General features: G+C 43.7%; 1 protein-coding gene across 1 annotated transcript in view; it reads right to left on the reverse strand.

Moving 5' to 3' along the window:
* Nucleotides 1–17,822, reverse strand: part of LOC140374117 (uncharacterized) — a 34,684-nt gene that overhangs the window by 12,853 nt on the left and 4,009 nt on the right. Inside the window, exons 3-5 of the mRNA XM_072460916.1 lie at nucleotides 6,567–6,620; nucleotides 5,437–5,489; nucleotides 5,182–5,248 (exon numbers count right to left, since the gene is read on the reverse strand). Of these exons, the coding sequence (XP_072317017.1) occupies nucleotides 5,182–5,248; nucleotides 5,437–5,489; nucleotides 6,567–6,620 (174 nt within the window). The remainder of the gene's footprint in view (nucleotides 1–5,181; nucleotides 5,249–5,436; nucleotides 5,490–6,566; nucleotides 6,621–17,822) is intronic.

The following is a 17,822-nucleotide window of genomic DNA, read 5'->3' on the forward strand; positions in this document are numbered from 1 at the left end:
AGAAGAGAAGAGCAGAGAAGAGCAGAGCAGAGAAGAGCAGAGAAGAGCAGAGAAGAGCAGAGAGGAGCAGAGAAGAGAAGAGCAGAGAAGAGCAGAGTAGAGAAGAGCAGAGAAGAGCAGAGAAGAGAAGAGCAGAGAAGAGCAGAGCAGAGAAGAGCAGAGAAGAGAAGAGCAGAGAAGAGCAGAGCAGAGAAGAGCAGAGAAGAGCAGAGAGGAGCAGAGAAGAGCAGAGAAGAGAAGAGCAGAGAAGAGCAGAGAAGAGCAGAGAAGAGAAGAGCAGAGAAGAGCAGAGCAGAGAAGAGCAGAGAAGAGAAGAGCAGAGAAGAGCAGAGCAGAGAAGAGCAGAGAAGAGCAGAGAGGAGCAGAGAAGAGCAGAGAAGAGAAGAGCAGAGAAGAGCAGAGAAGAGCAGAGAAGAGAAGAGCAGAGAAGAGCAGAGAAGAGCAGAGAGGAGCAGAGAAGAGAAGAGCAGAGAAGAGAAGAGCAGAGAAGAGCAGAGAGGAGCAGAGAAGAGAAGAGCAGAGAAGAGCAGAGAAGAGAAGAGCAGAGAAGAGCAGAGCAGAGAAGAGCAGAGAAGAGCAGAGAACAGAAGAGCAGAGAAGAGCAGAGAAGAGAAGAGCAGAGAAGAGCAGAGAAGAGCAGAGCAGAGAAGAGCAGAGAGGAGCAGAGAAGAGAGGAGCAGAGAAGAGAAGAGCAGAGAAGAGCAGAGAAGAGCAGAGCAGAGAAGAGCAGAGAGGAGCAGAGAAGAGAAGAGCAGAGAAGAGAGGAGCAGAGAAGAGAAGAGCAGAGAAGAGCAGAGAAGAGAAGAGCAGAGAAGAGCAGAGAAGAGCAGAGAAGAGCAGAGAGGAGCAGAGAAGAGCAGAGAAGAGCAGAGAAGAGAGGAGCAGAGAAGAGAAGAGCAGAGCAGAGAAGAGAAGAGAAGAGAAGAGCAGAGAAGAGCAGAGAGGAGCAGAGAAGAGAAGAGCAGAGAAGAGAAGAGCAGAGAAGAGAAGAGCAGAGAAGAGCAGAGCAGAGAAGAGCAGAGAAGAGCAGAGAAGAGCAGAGAGGAGCAGAGAAGAGAAGAGCAGAGAAGAGCAGAGTAGAGAAGAGCAGAGAAGAGCAGAGAAGAGAAGAGCAGAGAAGAGCAGAGCAGAGAAGAGCAGAGAAGAGAAGAGCAGAGAAGAGCAGAGCAGAGAAGAGCAGAGAAGAGCAGAGAGGAGCAGAGAAGAGCAGAGAAGAGAAGAGCAGAGAAGAGCAGAGAAGAGCAGAGAAGAGAAGAGCAGAGAAGAGCAGAGAAGAGCAGAGAGGAGCAGAGAAGAGAAGAGCAGAGAAGAGAAGAGCAGAGAAGAGCAGAGAGGAGCAGAGAAGAGAAGAGCAGAGAAGAGCAGAGAAGAGAAGAGCAGAGAAGAGCAGAGCAGAGAAGAGCAGAGAAGAGCAGAGAAGAGAAGAGCAGAGAAGAGAAGAGCAGAGAAGAGCAGAGAAGAGAAGAGCAGAGCAGAGAAGAGAAGAGCAGAGCAGAGAAGAGCAGAGAAGAGCAGAGAGGAGCAGAGAAGAGAAGAGCAGAGAAGAGCAGAGAAGAGCAGAGCAGAGAAGAGCAGAGAAGAGCAGAGAGGAGCAGAGAAGAGCAGAGAAGAGCAGAGAGGAGCAGAGAAGAGAAGAGCAGAGAAGAGCAGAGAAGAGAAGAGCAGAGAAGAGAAGAGCAGAGAAGAGCAGAGCAGAGAAGAGCAGAGAAGAGCAGAGAAGAGCAGAGAGGAGCAGAGAAGAGAAGAGCAGAGAAGAGCAGAGTAGAGAAGAGCAGAGAAGAGCAGAGAAGAGAAGAGCAGAGAAGAGCAGAGCAGAGAAGAGCAGAGAAGAGAAGAGCAGAGAAGAGCAGAGCAGAGAAGAGCAGAGAAGAGCAGAGAGGAGCAGAGAAGAGCAGAGAAGAGAAGAGCAGAGAAGAGCAGAGAAGAGCAGAGAAGAGAAGAGCAGAGAAGAGCAGAGCAGAGAAGAGCAGAGAAGAGAAGAGCAGAGAAGAGCAGAGCAGAGAAGAGCAGAGAAGAGCAGAGAGGAGCAGAGAAGAGCAGAGAAGAGAAGAGCAGAGAAGAGCAGAGAAGAGCAGAGAAGAGAAGAGCAGAGAAGAGCAGAGAAGAGCAGAGAGGAGCAGAGAAGAGAAGAGCAGAGAAGAGAAGAGCAGAGAAGAGCAGAGAGGAGCAGAGAAGAGAAGAGCAGAGAAGAGCAGAGAAGAGAAGAGCAGAGAAGAGCAGAGCAGAGAAGAGCAGAGAAGAGCAGAGAACAGAAGAGCAGAGAAGAGCAGAGAAGAGAAGAGCAGAGAAGAGCAGAGAAGAGCAGAGCAGAGAAGAGCAGAGAGGAGCAGAGAAGAGAGGAGCAGAGAAGAGAAGAGCAGAGAAGAGCAGAGAAGAGCAGAGCAGAGAAGAGCAGAGAGGAGCAGAGAAGAGAAGAGCAGAGAAGAGAGGAGCAGAGAAGAGAAGAGCAGAGAAGAGCAGAGAAGAGAAGAGCAGAGAAGAGCAGAGAAGAGCAGAGAAGAGCAGAGAGGAGCAGAGAAGAGCAGAGAAGAGCAGAGAAGAGAGGAGCAGAGAAGAGAAGAGCAGAGCAGAGAAGAGAAGAGAAGAGAAGAGCAGAGAAGAGCAGAGAGGAGCAGAGAAGAGAAGAGCAGAGAAGAGAAGAGCAGAGAAGAGAAGAGCAGAGAAGAGCAGAGCAGAGAAGAGCAGAGAAGAGCAGAGAAGAGCAGAGAGGAGCAGAGAAGAGAAGAGCAGAGAAGAGCAGAGTAGAGAAGAGCAGAGAAGAGCAGAGAAGAGAAGAGCAGAGAAGAGCAGAGCAGAGAAGAGCAGAGAAGAGAAGAGCAGAGAAGAGCAGAGCAGAGAAGAGCAGAGAAGAGCAGAGAGGAGCAGAGAAGAGCAGAGAAGAGAAGAGCAGAGAAGAGCAGAGAAGAGCAGAGAAGAGAAGAGCAGAGAAGAGCAGAGAAGAGCAGAGAGGAGCAGAGAAGAGAAGAGCAGAGAAGAGAAGAGCAGAGAAGAGCAGAGAGGAGCAGAGAAGAGAAGAGCAGAGAAGAGCAGAGAAGAGAAGAGCAGAGAAGAGCAGAGCAGAGAAGAGCAGAGAAGAGCAGAGAAGAGAAGAGCAGAGAAGAGAAGAGCAGAGAAGAGCAGAGAAGAGCAGAGCAGAGAAGAGCAGAGAGGAGCAGAGAAGAGAAGAGCAGAGAAGAGAGGAGCAGAGAAGAGAAGAGCAGAGAAGAGCAGAGAAGAGAAGAGCAGAGAAGAGCAGAGAAGAGCAGAGAAGAGCAGAGAGGAGCAGAGAAGAGCAGAGCAGAGAAGAGCAGAGAAGAGAGGAGCAGAGAAGAGAAGAGCAGAGCAGAGAAGAGAAGAGAAGAGCAGAGAAGAGCAGAGAAGAGAAGAGCAGAGCAGAGAAGAGAAGAGCAGAGAAGAGCAGAGAGGAGCAGAGAGGAGCAGAGAAGAGCAGAGAAGAAGAGCAGAGAAGAAGAGCAGAGAAGAGCAGAGAGGAGCAGAGAAGAAGAGCAGAGAAGAAGAGCAGAGAAGAAGAGCAGAGAAAAGCAGAGAAGAGCAGAGAGGAGCAGAGAAGAGCAGAGAAGAAGAGCAGAGAAGAGCAGAGAAGAGCAGAGAAGAGCAGAGAGGAGCAGAGAGGAGCAGAGAAGAGAAGAGCAGAGAAGAGCAGAGAAGAGAAGAGCAGAGAAGAGCAGAGCAGAGAAGAGCAGAGAAGAGCAGAGAAGAGAAGAGCAGAGAAGAGCAGAGCAGAGAAGAGCAGAGAAGAGCAGAGAGGAGCAGAGAAGAGAAGAGCAGAGAAGAGCAGAGAAGAGAAGAGCAGAGAAGAGCAGAGAAGAGCAGAGCAGAGAAGAGCAGAGAAGAGCAGAGAGGAGCAGAGAAGAGAAGAGCAGAGAAGAGAAGAGCAGAGAAGAGAAGAGCAGAGAAGAGCAGAGAAGAGAAGAGCAGAGAAGAGCAGAGAAGAGCAGAGAAGAGCAGAGAGGAGCAGAGAAGAGCAGAGCAGAGAAGAGCAGAGAAGAGAGGAGCAGAGAAGAGAAGAGCAGAGAAGAGAAGAGCAGAGCAGAGAAGAGAAGAGCAGAGAAGAGCAGAGAAGAGAAGAGAAGAGCAGAGCAGAGAAGAGAAGAGCAGAGAAGAGCAGAGAAGAGAAGAGCAGAGAAGAGCAGAGAGGAGCAGAGAGGAGCAGAGAAGAGCAGAGAAGAAGAGCAGAGAAGAAGAGCAGAGAAGAGCAGAGAGGAGCAGAGAAGAAGAGCAGAGAAGAAGAGCAGAGAAGAAGAGCAGAGAAGAGCAGAGAAGAGCAGAGAGGAGCAGAGAAGAGCAGAGAAGAAGAGCAGAGAAGAGCAGAGAAGAGCAGAGAAGAGCAGAGAGGAGCAGAGAGGAGCAGAGAAGAGAAGAGCAGAGAAGAGCAGAGAAGAGAAGAGCAGAGAAGAGCAGAGCAGAGAAGAGCAGAGAAGAGAAGAGCAGAGAAGAGCAGAGAAGAGAAGAGCAGAGAAGAGCAGAGCAGAGAAGAGCAGAGAAGAGCAGAGAGGAGCAGAGAAGAGAAGAGCAGAGAAGAGCAGAGAAGAGAAGAGCAGAGAAGAGCAGAGAAGAGCAGAGCAGAGAAGAGCAGAGAAGAGCAGAGAGGAGCAGAGAAGAGAAGAGCAGAGAAGAGAAGAGCAGAGAAGAGAAGAGCAGAGAAGAGCAGAGAAGAGAAGAGCAGAGAAGAGCAGAGAAGAGCAGAGAAGAGCAGAGAGGAGCAGAGAAGAGCAGAGCAGAGAAGAGCAGAGAAGAGAGGAGCAGAGAAGAGAAGAGCAGAGCAGAGAAGAGAAGAGCAGAGAAGAGCAGAGAAGAGAAGAGCAGAGCAGAGAAGAGAAGAGAAGAGCAGAGAAGAGCAGAGAAGAGAAGAGCAGAGAAGAGCAGAGAGGAGCAGAGAGGAGCAGAGAAGAGCAGAGAAGAAGAGCAGAGAAGAAGAGCAGAGAAGAGCAGAGAAGAGCAGAGAGGAGCAGAGAAGAGCAGAGAAGAAGAGCAGAGAAGAGCAGAGAAGAGCAGAGAAGAGCAGAGAGGAGCAGAGAAGAGCAGAGCAGAGCAGAGCAGAGAAGAGCAGAGAGGAGCAGAGAAGAGCAGAGAGGAGCAGAGCAGAGCAGAGAAGAGCAGAGAAGAGAAGAGCAGAGAAGAGCAGAGAAGAGCAGAGAAGAGCAGAGAGGAGCAGAGGCCGGTGTTAAAGCAGGTAATTACCTTTTGCCATTTCAGCGCTCACGCCGCTAGAGGGCAACTTCTGAGCGGCGCCGTTGTCATGAAGACGCTGCATCAAAGGACACGAGTCAGTCCAACAGCAACAACCCACAGCTCATGTTACAGTGGCAAGTACAGCTGCTACATTGTGCAGTCATGTATGCATGCACGGGGGTTTACTTCAATTATTCCACTATTCATTCATTATTGATACACAGATGATGTTTATTGCATTGCAGGAGAGGCGATATCGCATACCAGAGCTTCACTCTTCTCGTCTTCTGGTTTTTGAGGGGAACTGGTGGATTTCGCTGTAAAAAGCAACAGAGAATTGTGTTTGAGACAGTTTCATCACATTGTTCCGACATAATTCTCATGCACATAACAACGTAACGTAAAAAAAGATGTCAGACTTCTCCAGGTCTCGAAAATAGTCGAGCTAGAAGTGATTTGTGCCTGTTACAGTGAGCCAGGTTCACAAAGGTCTGCAGTACTTTTCAGGTATATTGTTTTTATTTTGTTTTTTTTTACATTTTGTTCATTATAAACCTCAATATTGATGTGAACAGCTCCATAATAAAGACAGGTCAATCCTACTCGCGTCATGTCACATTTTTAACCATATATTTATGAAAGTACAAAACAGTGAGCAGCAGAGAGGCTTTTCTTTAAATACAGGGCTATACAGAATAATTCAAACACATATAAATCAATCAAAATGCAACTTTGAGGACACGAACGACGATGGATCACGGTTAAAAACGTCCTATTTTACATAATATGTCCCCTTTTAAAGACAAATCAGACCGATTGGCAGTATTAAAGGCGCACTGTGTAACTTTTCTGTTCAGATGCTGCTGCTTGAACGATATCAAAGGTTTCAAACGTAGACAAACATCGATGACAACGTCTGAAAGCGTTCCTACCGATTACAGCGAGTGTTTCAAAGCCGAGTCGGAGTTACAGGTTCGATCTGTGGAGAGGCGCCTCCACTGACGGTAAGAATGCATGAAGACGTTCTACAGCGATAAGACCAGATGCAATCGAAGAAGCAATAAACCTTTCCTTGGAGACGAGCCGGAAAATGACACAGTGGCCCTTAAAAACACCCGAGTCTGTTTATTGCGTTCTGTATATTTGCTTCTGGACGAGATAAGAAAACCTTCAGCGCAGCAGAAAGACGTCAAGAACTGCTGTTTGTTGTATCGATCATAACGTTATGGATTTCATGGATGTTTCGCTGGCAGCACCGTCCGTCATGATGAACGCCGTCGGCCCCGATCAAACGGACGACGCGCCGCCATCGTCACAAATGTAAATGACGCTCGGTAATCGACGGGAAATGATGAGTCGGCGAAACGAGCGATGAATCTGCCGCACAAACTCACCGAGATCGGCGTTGAGTTCATTTTGCCTTCGGTTCTGGATCCTCAGCTGCAGCACTGGATCCAAACAGACAGAGGAGACACCATGAAATACAGTCGAGATGTGTTTGATTTATCACAATTATTATTATATCGTCTCCGCGTCATTGTTTTCAAATCAGTTTATTTTCGTAATGCCCAAAATCACAGCTGAATTTGCCTGTTTTGACGTTTTGCTCAACACAAAATATAGAGTATGAGAATTGAAGTAAAAAACATAGAGAAAAACTGAAAAAAGCTGTTTTAAACTTTCAAATAAGTGTTTAAGCTGATATTTCTGCACATTTGTGGTTAATTATCTGACTATTAAACCTCAACTTAACACATTTAAAGACATGTTTTAACACATTTCTGTCGGAATTACATTACAATGTCTGACTTTAGTTATCCGGATACACCAAGAAGAAGATAAAAGTATATTCATTTTTGCCAATATCGCCCACCCTGAGATTTAAGGTCTATTTTTAGTGTTGTTGTTCATTTTGCTTCTGTATGTCCTCCTCAAACACTGGCACGCGCACGCACACTGATCAAACGCTTGTGCAACACTCAACATAATACAACATCAACCTTCTCACGATCGGAAAAGGAACAAAAGTCTATCAAATCTAGAGAAAAGAAACAAAAAAATACCACATGTCATGTTTTTCCACATCATTATGTGACGTTGAGCTAAAGCGAGCGCATTAAAGAGTCGAGTTAGAGAGTGATGTCATATGTTCAGAGTAAAGAGAAGAGTTAGAGAGTGATGTCATATGTTCAGGGTAAAGAGCAGAGTTAGAGAGTGATGTCATATGTTCAGAGTAAAGAGAAGAGTTAGAGAGTGATGTCATATGTTCAGGGTAAAGAGCAGAGTTAGAGAGTGATGTCATATGTTCAGGGTAATGAGTCGAGTTAGAGAGTGATGTCATATGTTCAGGGTAAAGAGTCGAGTTAGAGAGTGATGTCATATGTTCAGGGTAAAGAGCAGAGTTAGAGAGTGATGTCATATGTTCAGGGTAATGAGTCGAGTTAGAGAGTGATGTCATATGTTCAGGGTAAAGAGTCGAGTTAGAGAGTGATGTCATATATTCAGGGTAAAGAGTCAAGTTAGAGAGTGATGTCATATGTTCAGAGTAAAGAGAAGAGTTAGAGAGTGATGTCATATGTTCAGGGTAAAGAGTCGAGTTAGAGAGTGATGTCATATGTTCAGGGTAAAGAGTCGAGTTAGAGAGTGATGTCATATGTTCAGGGTAAAGAGCAGAGTTAGAGAGTGATGTCATATATTCAGGGTAAAGAGCAGAGTTAGAGAGTGATGTCATATGTTCAGAGTAAAGAGCAGAGTTAGAGAGTGATGTCATATGTTCAGGGTAAAGAGTCGAGTTAGAGAGTGATGTCATATATTAGGGGTAAAGAGCAGAGTTAGAGAGTGATGTCATATGTTCAGGGTAAAGAGTCGAGTTAGAGAGTGATGTCATATGTTCAGAGTAAAGAGCAGAGTTAGAGAGTGATGTCATATGTTCAGGGTAAAGAGCAGAGTTTCAGAGTGATGTCATATGTTCAGAGTAAAGAGTCGAGTTAGAGAGTGATGTCATATGTTCAGGGTAAAGAGTCGAGTTAGAGAGTGATGTCATATGTTCAGGGTAAAGAGTCGAGTTAGAGAGTGATGTCATATGTTCAGGTTAACGAGTCGAGTTAGAGAGTGATGTCATATGTTCAGGGTAAAGAGTCGAGTTAGAGAGTGATGTCATATGTTCAGAGTAAAGAGCAGAGTTAGAGACTGATGTCATTGTTCAGGGTAAAGAGCAGAGTTAGAGAGTGATGTCATATGTTCAGGGTAAAGAGTCTTAGAGAGTGATGTCATATGTTCAGGGTAAAGAGTCGAGTTAGAGAGTGATGTCATATGTTCAGGGTAAAGAGTCGAGTTAGAGAGTGATGTCATATATTCAGGGTAAAGAGTCGAGTTAGAGAGTGATGTCATATGTTCAGGGTAAAGAGTCTTAGAGAGTGATGTCATATGTTCAGGGTAAAGAGTCGAGTTAGAGAGTGATGTCATATGTTCAGGGTAAAGAGTCGAGTTAGAGAGTGATGTCATATGTTCAGGGTAAAGAGAAGAGTTAGAGAATGATGTCATATGTTCAGGGTAAAGAGCAGAGTTAGAGAGTGATGTCATATGTTCAGGGTAAAGAGCAGAGTTAGAGAGTGATGTCATATATTCAGGGTAAAGAGTCGAGTTAGAGAGTGATGTCATATATTCAGTGTAAAGAGTCGAGTTAGAGAGTGATGTCATATGTTCAGGGTAAAGAGCAGAGTTAGAGAGTGATGTCATATGTTCAGGGTAAAGAGCAGAGTTAGAGAGTGATGTCATATGTTCAGGGTAAAGAGCAGAGTTTCAGAGTGATGTCATATGTTCAGGGTAAAGAGTCGAGTTAGAGAGTGATGTCATATGTTCAGGGTAAAGAGTCGAGTTAGAGAGTGATGTCATATGTTCAGGGTAAAGAGTCGAGTTAGAGAGTGATGTCATATGTTCAGGGTAAAGAGAAGAGTTAGAGAGTGATGTCATATGTTCAGGGTAAAGAGTCGAGTTAGAGAGTGATGTCATATGTTCAGGGTAAAGAGCAGAGTTAGAGAGTGATGTCATTGTTCAGGGTAAAGAGTCGAGTTAGAGAGTGATGTCATATGTTCAGGGTAAAGAGTCGAGTTAGAGAGTGATGTCATATGTTCAGGGTAAAGAGTCGAGTTAGAGAGTGATGTCATATGTTCAGGGTAAAGAGTCGAGTTAGAGAGTGATGTCATATGTTCAGGGTAAAGAGCAGAGTTAGAGAGTGATGTCATATGTTCAGGGTAAAGAGTCGAGTTAGAGAGTGATGTCATATGTTCAGGGTAAAGAGCAGAGTTAGAGAGTGATGTCATATGTTCAGGGTAAAGAGCAGAGTTAGAGAGTGATGTCATATGTTCAGAGTAAAGAGCAGAGTTAGAGAGTGATGTCATTGTTCAGAGTAAAGAGCAGAGTTAGAGAGTGATGTCATATGTTCAGGGTAAAGAGTCGAGTTAGAGAGTGATGTCATATGTTCAGGGTAAAGAGCAGAGTTAGAGAGTGATGTCATATGTTCAGGGTAAAGAGTCGAGTTAGAGAGTGATGTCATATGTTCAGGGTAAAGAGCAGAGTTAGAGAGTGATGTCATATGTTCAGGGTAAAGAGTCGAGTTAGAGAGTGATGTCATATGTTCAGGGTAAAGAGCAGAGTTAGAGAGTGATGTCATATGTTCAGGGTAAAGAGCAGAGTTAGAGAGTGATGTCATATGTTCAGGGTAAAGAGCAGAGTTAGAGAGTGATGTCATATGTTCAGGGTAAAGAGCAGAGTTAGAGAGTGATGTCATATGTTCAGAGTAAAGAGCAGAGTTAGAGAGTGATGTCATATGTTCAGGGTAAAGAGTCGAGTTAGAGAGTGATGTCATATGTTCAGAGTAAAGAGTCGAGTTAGAGAGTGATGTCATATGTTCAGAGTAAAGAGCAGAGTTAGAGAGTGATGTCATTGTTCAGAGTAAAGAGCAGAGTTAGAGAGTGATGTCATATGTTCAGGGTAAAGAGTCGAGTTAGAGAGTGATGTCATATGTTCAGGGTAAAGAGCAGAGTTAGAGAGTGATGTCATATGTTCAGGGTAAAGAGTAGAGTTAGAGAGTGATGTCATATGTTCAGGGTAAAGAGTCGAGTTAGAGAGTGATGTCATATGTTCAGGGTAAAGAGCAGAGTTAGAGAGTGATGTCATATGTTCAGGGTAAAGAGCAGAGTTAGAGAGTGATGTCATATGTTCAGGGTAAAGAGCAGAGTTAGAGAGTGATGTCATATGTTCAGGGTAAAGAGCAGAGTTAGAGAGTGATGTCATATGTTCAGAGTAAAGAGCAGAGTTAGAGAGTGATGTCATATGTTCAGGGTAAAGAGTCGAGTTAGAGAGTGATGTCCTATGTTCAGGGTAAAGAGCAGAGTTAGAGAGTGATGTCATATGTTCAGAGTAAAGAGCAGAGTTAGAGAGTGATGTCATATATCCAAAGTAAAGAGCAGAGTTAGAGAGTGATGTCATATGTTCAGGGTAAAGAGTCGAGTTAGAGAGTGATGTCATATGTTCAGAGTAAAGAGAAGAGTTAGAGAGTGATGTCATATGTTCAGGGTAAAGAGTCGAGTTAGAGAGTGATGTCATATGTTCAGGGTAAAGAGTCGAGTTAGAGAGTGATGTCATATGTTCAGGGTAAAGAGTCAAGTTAGAGAGTGATGTCATATGTTCAGAGTAAAGAGAAGAGTTAGAGAGTGATGTCATATGTTCAGGGTAAAGAGTCGAGTTAGAGAGTGATGTCATATGTTCAGGGTAAAGAGCAGAGTTAGAGAGTGATGTCATATATTCAGGGTAAAGAGCAGAGTTAGAGAGTGATGTCATATGTTCAGAGTAAAGAGCAGAGTTAGAGAGTGATGTCATATGTTCAGGGTAAAGAGTCGAGTTAGAGAGTGATGTCATATGTTCAGGGTAAAGAGTCGAGTTAGAGAGTGATGTCATATGTTCAGAGTAAAGAGCAGAGTTAGAGAATGATGTCATATATTCAGGGTAAAGAGCAGAGTTAGAGAGTGATGTCATATGTTCAGGGTAAAGAGTCGAGTTAGAGAGTGATGTCATATGTTCAGAGTAAAGGTCAGAGTTAGAGAATGATGTCATATATTCAGGGTAAAGAGCAGAGTTAGAGAGTGATGTCATATGTTCAGGGTAAAGAGCAGAGTTTCAGAGTGATGTCATATGTTCAGGGTAAAGAGTCGAGTTAGAGAGTGATGTCATATGTTCAGGGTAAAGAGTCGAGTTAGAGAGTGATGTCATATGTTCAGGGTAAAGAGTCGAGTTAGAGAGTGATGTCATATGTTCAGGGTAAAGAGTCGAGTTAGAGAGTGATGTCATATGTTCAGGGTAAAGAGTCGAGTTAGAGAGTGATGTCATATGTTCAGAGTAAAGAGCAGAGTTAGAGACTGATGTCATTGTTCAGGGTAAAGAGTCGAGTTAGAGAGTGATGTCATATGTTCAGGGTAAAGAGTCTTAGAGAGTGATGTCATATGTTCAGGGTAAAGAGTCGAGTTAGAGAGTGATGTCATATGTTCAGGGTAAAGAGTCGAGTTAGAGAGTGATGTCATATGTTCAGGGTAAAGAGAAGAGTTAGAGAATTATGTCATATGTTCAGAGTAAAGAGTCGAGTTAGAGAGTGATGTCATATGTTCAGGGTAAAGAGCAGAGTTAGAGAGTGATGTCATATGTTCAGGGTAAAGAGCAGAGTTTCAGAGTGATGTCATATGTTCAGGGTAAAGAGTCGAGTTAGAGAGTGATGTCATATGTTCAGGGTAAAGAGTAGAGTTAGAGAGTGATGTCATATGTTCAGGGTAAAGAGAAGAGTTAGAGAATGATGTCATATGTTCAGGGTAAAGAGTCGAGTTAGAGAGTGATGTCATATGTTCAGGGTAAAGAGCAGAGTTAGAGAGTGATGTCATTGTTCAGGGTAAAGAGTCGAGTTAGAGAGTGATGTCATATGTTCAGGGTAAAGAGTCGAGTTAGAGAGTGATGTCATGTGTTCAGGGTAAAGAGCAGAGTTAGAGAGCGATGTCATATGTTCAGGGTAAAGAGTCGAGTTAGAGAGTGATGTCATATGTTCAGGGTAAAGAGTCGAGTTAGAGAGTGATGTCATATGTTCAGGGTAAAGAGCAGAGTTAGAGAGTGATGTCATATGTTCAGGGTAAAGAGTCGAGTTAGAGAGTGATGTCATATGTTCAGGGTAAAGAGCAGAGTTAGAGAGTGATGTCATATGTTCAGGGTAAAGAGTCGAGTTAGAGAGTGATGTCATATGTTCAGGGTAAAGAGTCGAGTTAGAGAGTGATGTCATATGTTCAGGGTAAAGAGCAGAGTTAGAGAGTGATGTCATATGTTCAGGGTAAAGAGTCGAGTTAGAGAGTGATGTCATATGTTCAGGGTAAAGAGCAGAGTTAGAGAGTGATGTCATATGTTCAGGGTAAAGAGTCGAGTTAGAGAGTGATGTCATATGTTCAGGGTAAAGAGTCGAGTTAGAGAGTGATGTCATATGTTCAGGGTAAAGAGCAGAGTTAGAGAGTGATGTCATATGTTCAGGGTAAAGAGTCGAGTTAGAGAGTGATGTCATATGTTCAGGGTAAAGAGCAGAGTTAGAGAGTGATGTCATATGTTCAGGGTAAAGAGTCGAGTTAGAGAGTGATGTCATATGTTCAGAGTAAAGAGCAGAGTTAGAGAGTGATGTCATATGTTCAGGGTAAAGAGTCGAGTTAGAGAGTGATGTCATATGTTCAGAGTAAAGAGTCGAGTTAGAGAGTGATGTCATATGTTCAGGGTAAAGAGCAGAGTTAGAGAGTGATGTCATATGTTCAGAGTAAAGAGCAGAGTTAGAGAGTGATGTCATATGTTCAGAGTAAAGAGCAGAGTTAGAGAGTGATGTCATATGTTCAGGGTAAAGAGTCGAGTTAGAGAGTGATGTCATATGTTCAGAGTAAAGAGTCGAGTTAGAGAGTGATGTCATATGTTCAGGGTAAAGAGTCGAGTTAGAGAGTGATGTCATATGTTCAGAGTAAAGAGTCGAGTTAGAGAGTGATGTCATATGTTCAGGGTAAAGAGCAGAGTTAGAGAGTGATGTCATATGTTCAGAGTAAAGAGCAGAGTTAGAGAGTGATGTCATATATTCAGAGTAAAGAGCAGAGTTAGAGAGTGATGTCATATGTTCAGGGTAAAGAGTCGAGTTAGAGAGTGATGTCATATGTTCAGAGTAAAGAGTCGAGTTAGAGAGTGATGTCATATGTTCAGGGTAAAGAGCAGAGTTAGAGAGTGATGTCCTATGTTCAGGGTAAAGAGTCGAGTTAGAGAGTGATGTCATATGTTCAGAGTAAAGAGTCGAGTTAGAGAGTGATGTCATATGTTCAGAGTAAAGAGTCGAGTTAGAGAGTGATGTCATATGTTCAGGGTAAAGAGCAGAGTTAGAGAGTGATGTCATATGTTCAGGGTAAAGAGTCGAGTTAGAGAGTGATGTCATATGTTCAGAGTAAAGAGTCGAGTTAGAGAGTGATGTCATATGTTCAGGGTAAAGAGCAGAGTTAGAGAGTGATGTCATATATCCAAAGTAAAGAGTAGAGTTAGAGAGTGATGTCATATATTCAGGGTAAAGAGCAGAGTTAGTAGTGATATATATATATATATATATATATATATATATATATGTGTGTATATATATACCCTAACCCTATAAGTATAAGTCGTTCAGGGTAAAGAGGAGTGTAAAGAACCAATTGTGTATTTTCTTTTGACAAAACATGTAACAATAAATTTGACTTATGTTTTAGAGAGTGCACTTTTATTTTGAAGAGCTATTTCCCGTTTAGCGTTTTTGCTGTAATAGCTTGACAGAAAAAGACGCTAAAAACGGCAGAAAGAAAAAGGTTATGACTGAGCACAATCGACACGTTTTTTTGGCACGTTGCATTGAAGCACAATTGTTGTATTTTGTGCAACCAAAGCTCATGTTATTTTAGTTTGGTGCTAAACACAGTTCATTCATGTGTATTTATTACGATGTCATATCAAGCTAACGTTTCTGTTGTTTTGCTAAGGTGTAAGAGCACGACATTTAGCATTTACGCACTGTTTTAATGTGTTTCCCAGCTCTTACGGTGTATTTTGAAGATGTATTGCCATTAAATCAAAAAATCATCAGTAAAGTGTCAACCTTCATGCTACAAGTAGAGTTAGAGTTATCGACTTTTTATCGACATGGCACGAGCTCTAAAACTTAACCGAACGTTTCGCTTTTACGACTCTCTCCGCCCGCGCAAAGTCTCTAATAAACCCCGCTTCATAGTCCTCCACGCCGACACGTCTGAGGTAAAAGGTCGAGAGATCAAAGACGCCACCGCCACCGCCGCAAAACACGGTCGAGCCCTCGACTCTGCAGCGGCGGCGGATTATTTATCGGCCTCGCATGCCGAATATCAACATTCAGCCGCGTGAACAGGTGAAGCGGGGTCGGACCTGAGAGCGGGGCGGGGGGGGCCGGGCGGGGGGCCGCGGGGGGTGTTCAGGCCACCGACTATTTATCCCTCACTGGGTCTATTTCAGTGGGCCCATCCCCCCGTCAGCTGTCCCGCTCTCTCCAGCCAGCTCCGCACATCCTCCACCGTTAACGTCATGGTGGTTTGTGCTCTTGCTCACGCTCACCGCGCCTCACACACACAAAACCGGCGATATTACATTCAAAATCCAGCCAAAGAACCCGTTTTGTAAAGTAAAGTGAGACCGAGGTGCATTTACCGTATGCGTTTGACACGTGACGGAGCGGAAGTGTTTAAATTGTGATTCGATTAGATTTGCTGTTAATGCTGCTCTTTCCACCTCTTGATATCTGCTGTTTTAGACGCCGCGGAATCGCCCGAGAAATGAGCAGAAACCATAAAGCAATCAGATCAGGTTCGAGGTTTGATTTTGAAATGTAAAATGAAGAGTCGGTTCGCGGCGATGTTAGTATTTTGCTGTTAACCCTGACAGAAATCCAGGTTCAACCGATAAAGCCGCGCGCTGTTTAATAATGTGTGATGTGACAGCTTCAGAAACGATCATTTGAATCTGTTTGTAACCATGAAACAGATTTGCAAAAAGGGTTTGATATAGAACAGGGCTGAGAGGACAAAGTACTGAGATATCGATTGCGTAAGATTTGAAATGAAGAGTCAATTCAAGGTAACGTTTCAGTGTTTTGCTGTTCACTTCACTCTTTCCGCCTTCATTTGACTGTTTTTAATGTGTAATAGTCTGAGAAATGATCAAAAAACATTTGTGTCTCTGTTTGAAGCCAGATACGTGCTTTCGTTTGTGACTGAACTGAACAATTTAATGTGTAGTATTGCAATTAGATTAGATTTGAAGGTGAACAGTGGTCAGGTCGTACTTTTCCTTCACAGAAACTCATCATAATTCACTTCAATCAGTTCAAGTCCATAATAAATAACGTGGAATAATCCGAGAAATCCACGGCAAACATTTGTATCTCTGTTTGGAGCCGTGAAACCGATCAGCTCAAGGTGTTCTTATGTTTTGAAATGTAACAGAGCTGAACTATTTCATTTGTAAAGTCTCGAGATCACGATTAGATTAGACGTGTAATTTAAAATTAACAGTTGTCTTCACGGAAAACCAGCGAAAATGCCTTCAAATCCATTCATAATTGTGTTTCTCCAGCTTATTTTGTATTTAATAAGTTGTAACACGTTGGTAGTTTGCTAACAACAAGCTCTTCCCTGGTGATTACTTTGGAAATGATGACATGATGCAACGAGAAGAAAGATGAGCCAAAATCCACTTCTCGTATTATCGTGGAGAAAATGACTGTTTAGAAATGATAGAAAAAGATGTTACGGTTCATCTGGACAATGTTTTAAAACGACTTTCCACAAAGGCTCACTCCTGGACGAGGGATGACACTGTTTACAAATGACTTGATTTGTCTGAGTGACAGGGTCAGCAGGGACTGTAGAGGTCAGAGGTGAAGCCGTCCACTTCCTCTTCCTGCGCCTGAGCTCATAGTGGCGTCTGGTTTGGAAATGCACCTTATATATGGAAAATGATCAAAAATAGACCATTCATTGACAGTGCACCTTATAGTGTGGAAATTACGGTAAGTATTTTTCACAAAAGGATAAAACGTTACACAAGTTACAATGGTTCGGCTCCATATATAAGGCGCATTTTCATCATTTTCCATATATAAGGCGCATTTTCATCATTTTCCATATATAAGGCGCATTTTCATCATTTTCCATATATAAGGCGCATTTTCATCATTTTCCATATATAAGGTGCACCACCAGGGAAACAAAACGTGTGCCACACAAAATCGCTTTGTGAGCACAGCTAGAATTGATCCATATGTAAGTCGCACTGGATTATAAGGCGCACTGTCGTTTTTTGAGAACATTGAAGGCTTTTAAGTGCGCCTGATAGAGCGGAAAATACGGTATTTGCATGTTTGTATAATACATTTTAAAGCGTCTTAACAGTCCAGTGTTTTGAAGGTGTGTTTTTATCTTTGATTGTATTCTTTACTGCTCTGTGCTCACAGGCTCAGTGCTGTTTATTAGTTTATTTTCGTAGTTTACTTTGTACGTTTGGCTCCGTATTATCCATTAGCCCTGCAGTTGGTGTCTTGTCTCTTTGTCACTTGTGGCATGCCTCACTCCTCGCTTTAGAGTGAAGCAATGCAGTAAAACCAATTCATCTCAACTTAACTTTCAACTGTTTTCCATTGTAAATAAAACTCTGACTCTTAAGTCTGTTGGACTCACACTGACTTTGTACTTGTGATTCTTGAACACCTCGCTAGTGTTACATCTGTACGTATTATATATTTCATGTTTCAGTCATTGGCTCAATCGTGACTAATGAATACTTGAAATAAATTGCTAATTATTATTTTGGCAGAACGCAGATTCTAACAAGTGTAATCAACTGGAAAACAGGTTTCACCACAAAGACTGTGCCGTAATTATCATGTTTTATGACTGTGATGGGGGGAAAATACTCTTATCAAGACGTCTTATCAACCGGGTTTTTAAATTGTATTAAAATCTCAAAAGAAGAACAGAACAAGTCTTCCAGTCAAAACAAACGATCGCTGACCAGTCGACAATAGTTAGCGTCAGCCCTGGAGCACTCGTGGCATTTCCCTTCTTTACATGACGCCGTTGTCGTGCCGTTGTGTGGAATCCCGTCACTTCACCGCCGGAGACACTGCCGGTCTTTAAAGCCGGGCCCCAGACTCACATCAGAGGAACAGCCCGCGAGCAAGGCTATGTACGGAGCACGCAAACACGGCAGCTGCCCCGAACAATCACGTCCTCAGCAGGTGGTCAAACACCTAGGGACCCGCTCCATGTCGTTTCCTCCTCTTTCTATATCACCAGCCGTCTGCGGCAGCTGCCGGGGGAGCACGGCCCGCACCGTACAGCGTGTCTGGACGCCCGCCCGCACCGTACAGCGTGTCTGGACGCCCGCACGGTGTCGCAAAGGGAGGGAGCGTACGGGTGTTTAACATGAATATGGGAAACGGGGGAATCATCCGAGAGACAATCAGTGTGAAACCGATGAAACTGGCTCACGCTCTGCTTTACGCTTGAATGTGCTCGACCTTGATGTTGTGTTCTGTCTAA

This window comes from Eucyclogobius newberryi, unplaced genomic scaffold, assembly GCF_026437365.1.
Source record: "Eucyclogobius newberryi isolate DKJ021-1_F unplaced genomic scaffold, fEucNew1.0.hap1 SCAF_3, whole genome shotgun sequence".
NCBI lineage: Eukaryota > Metazoa > Chordata > Actinopteri > Gobiiformes > Gobiidae > Eucyclogobius > Eucyclogobius newberryi.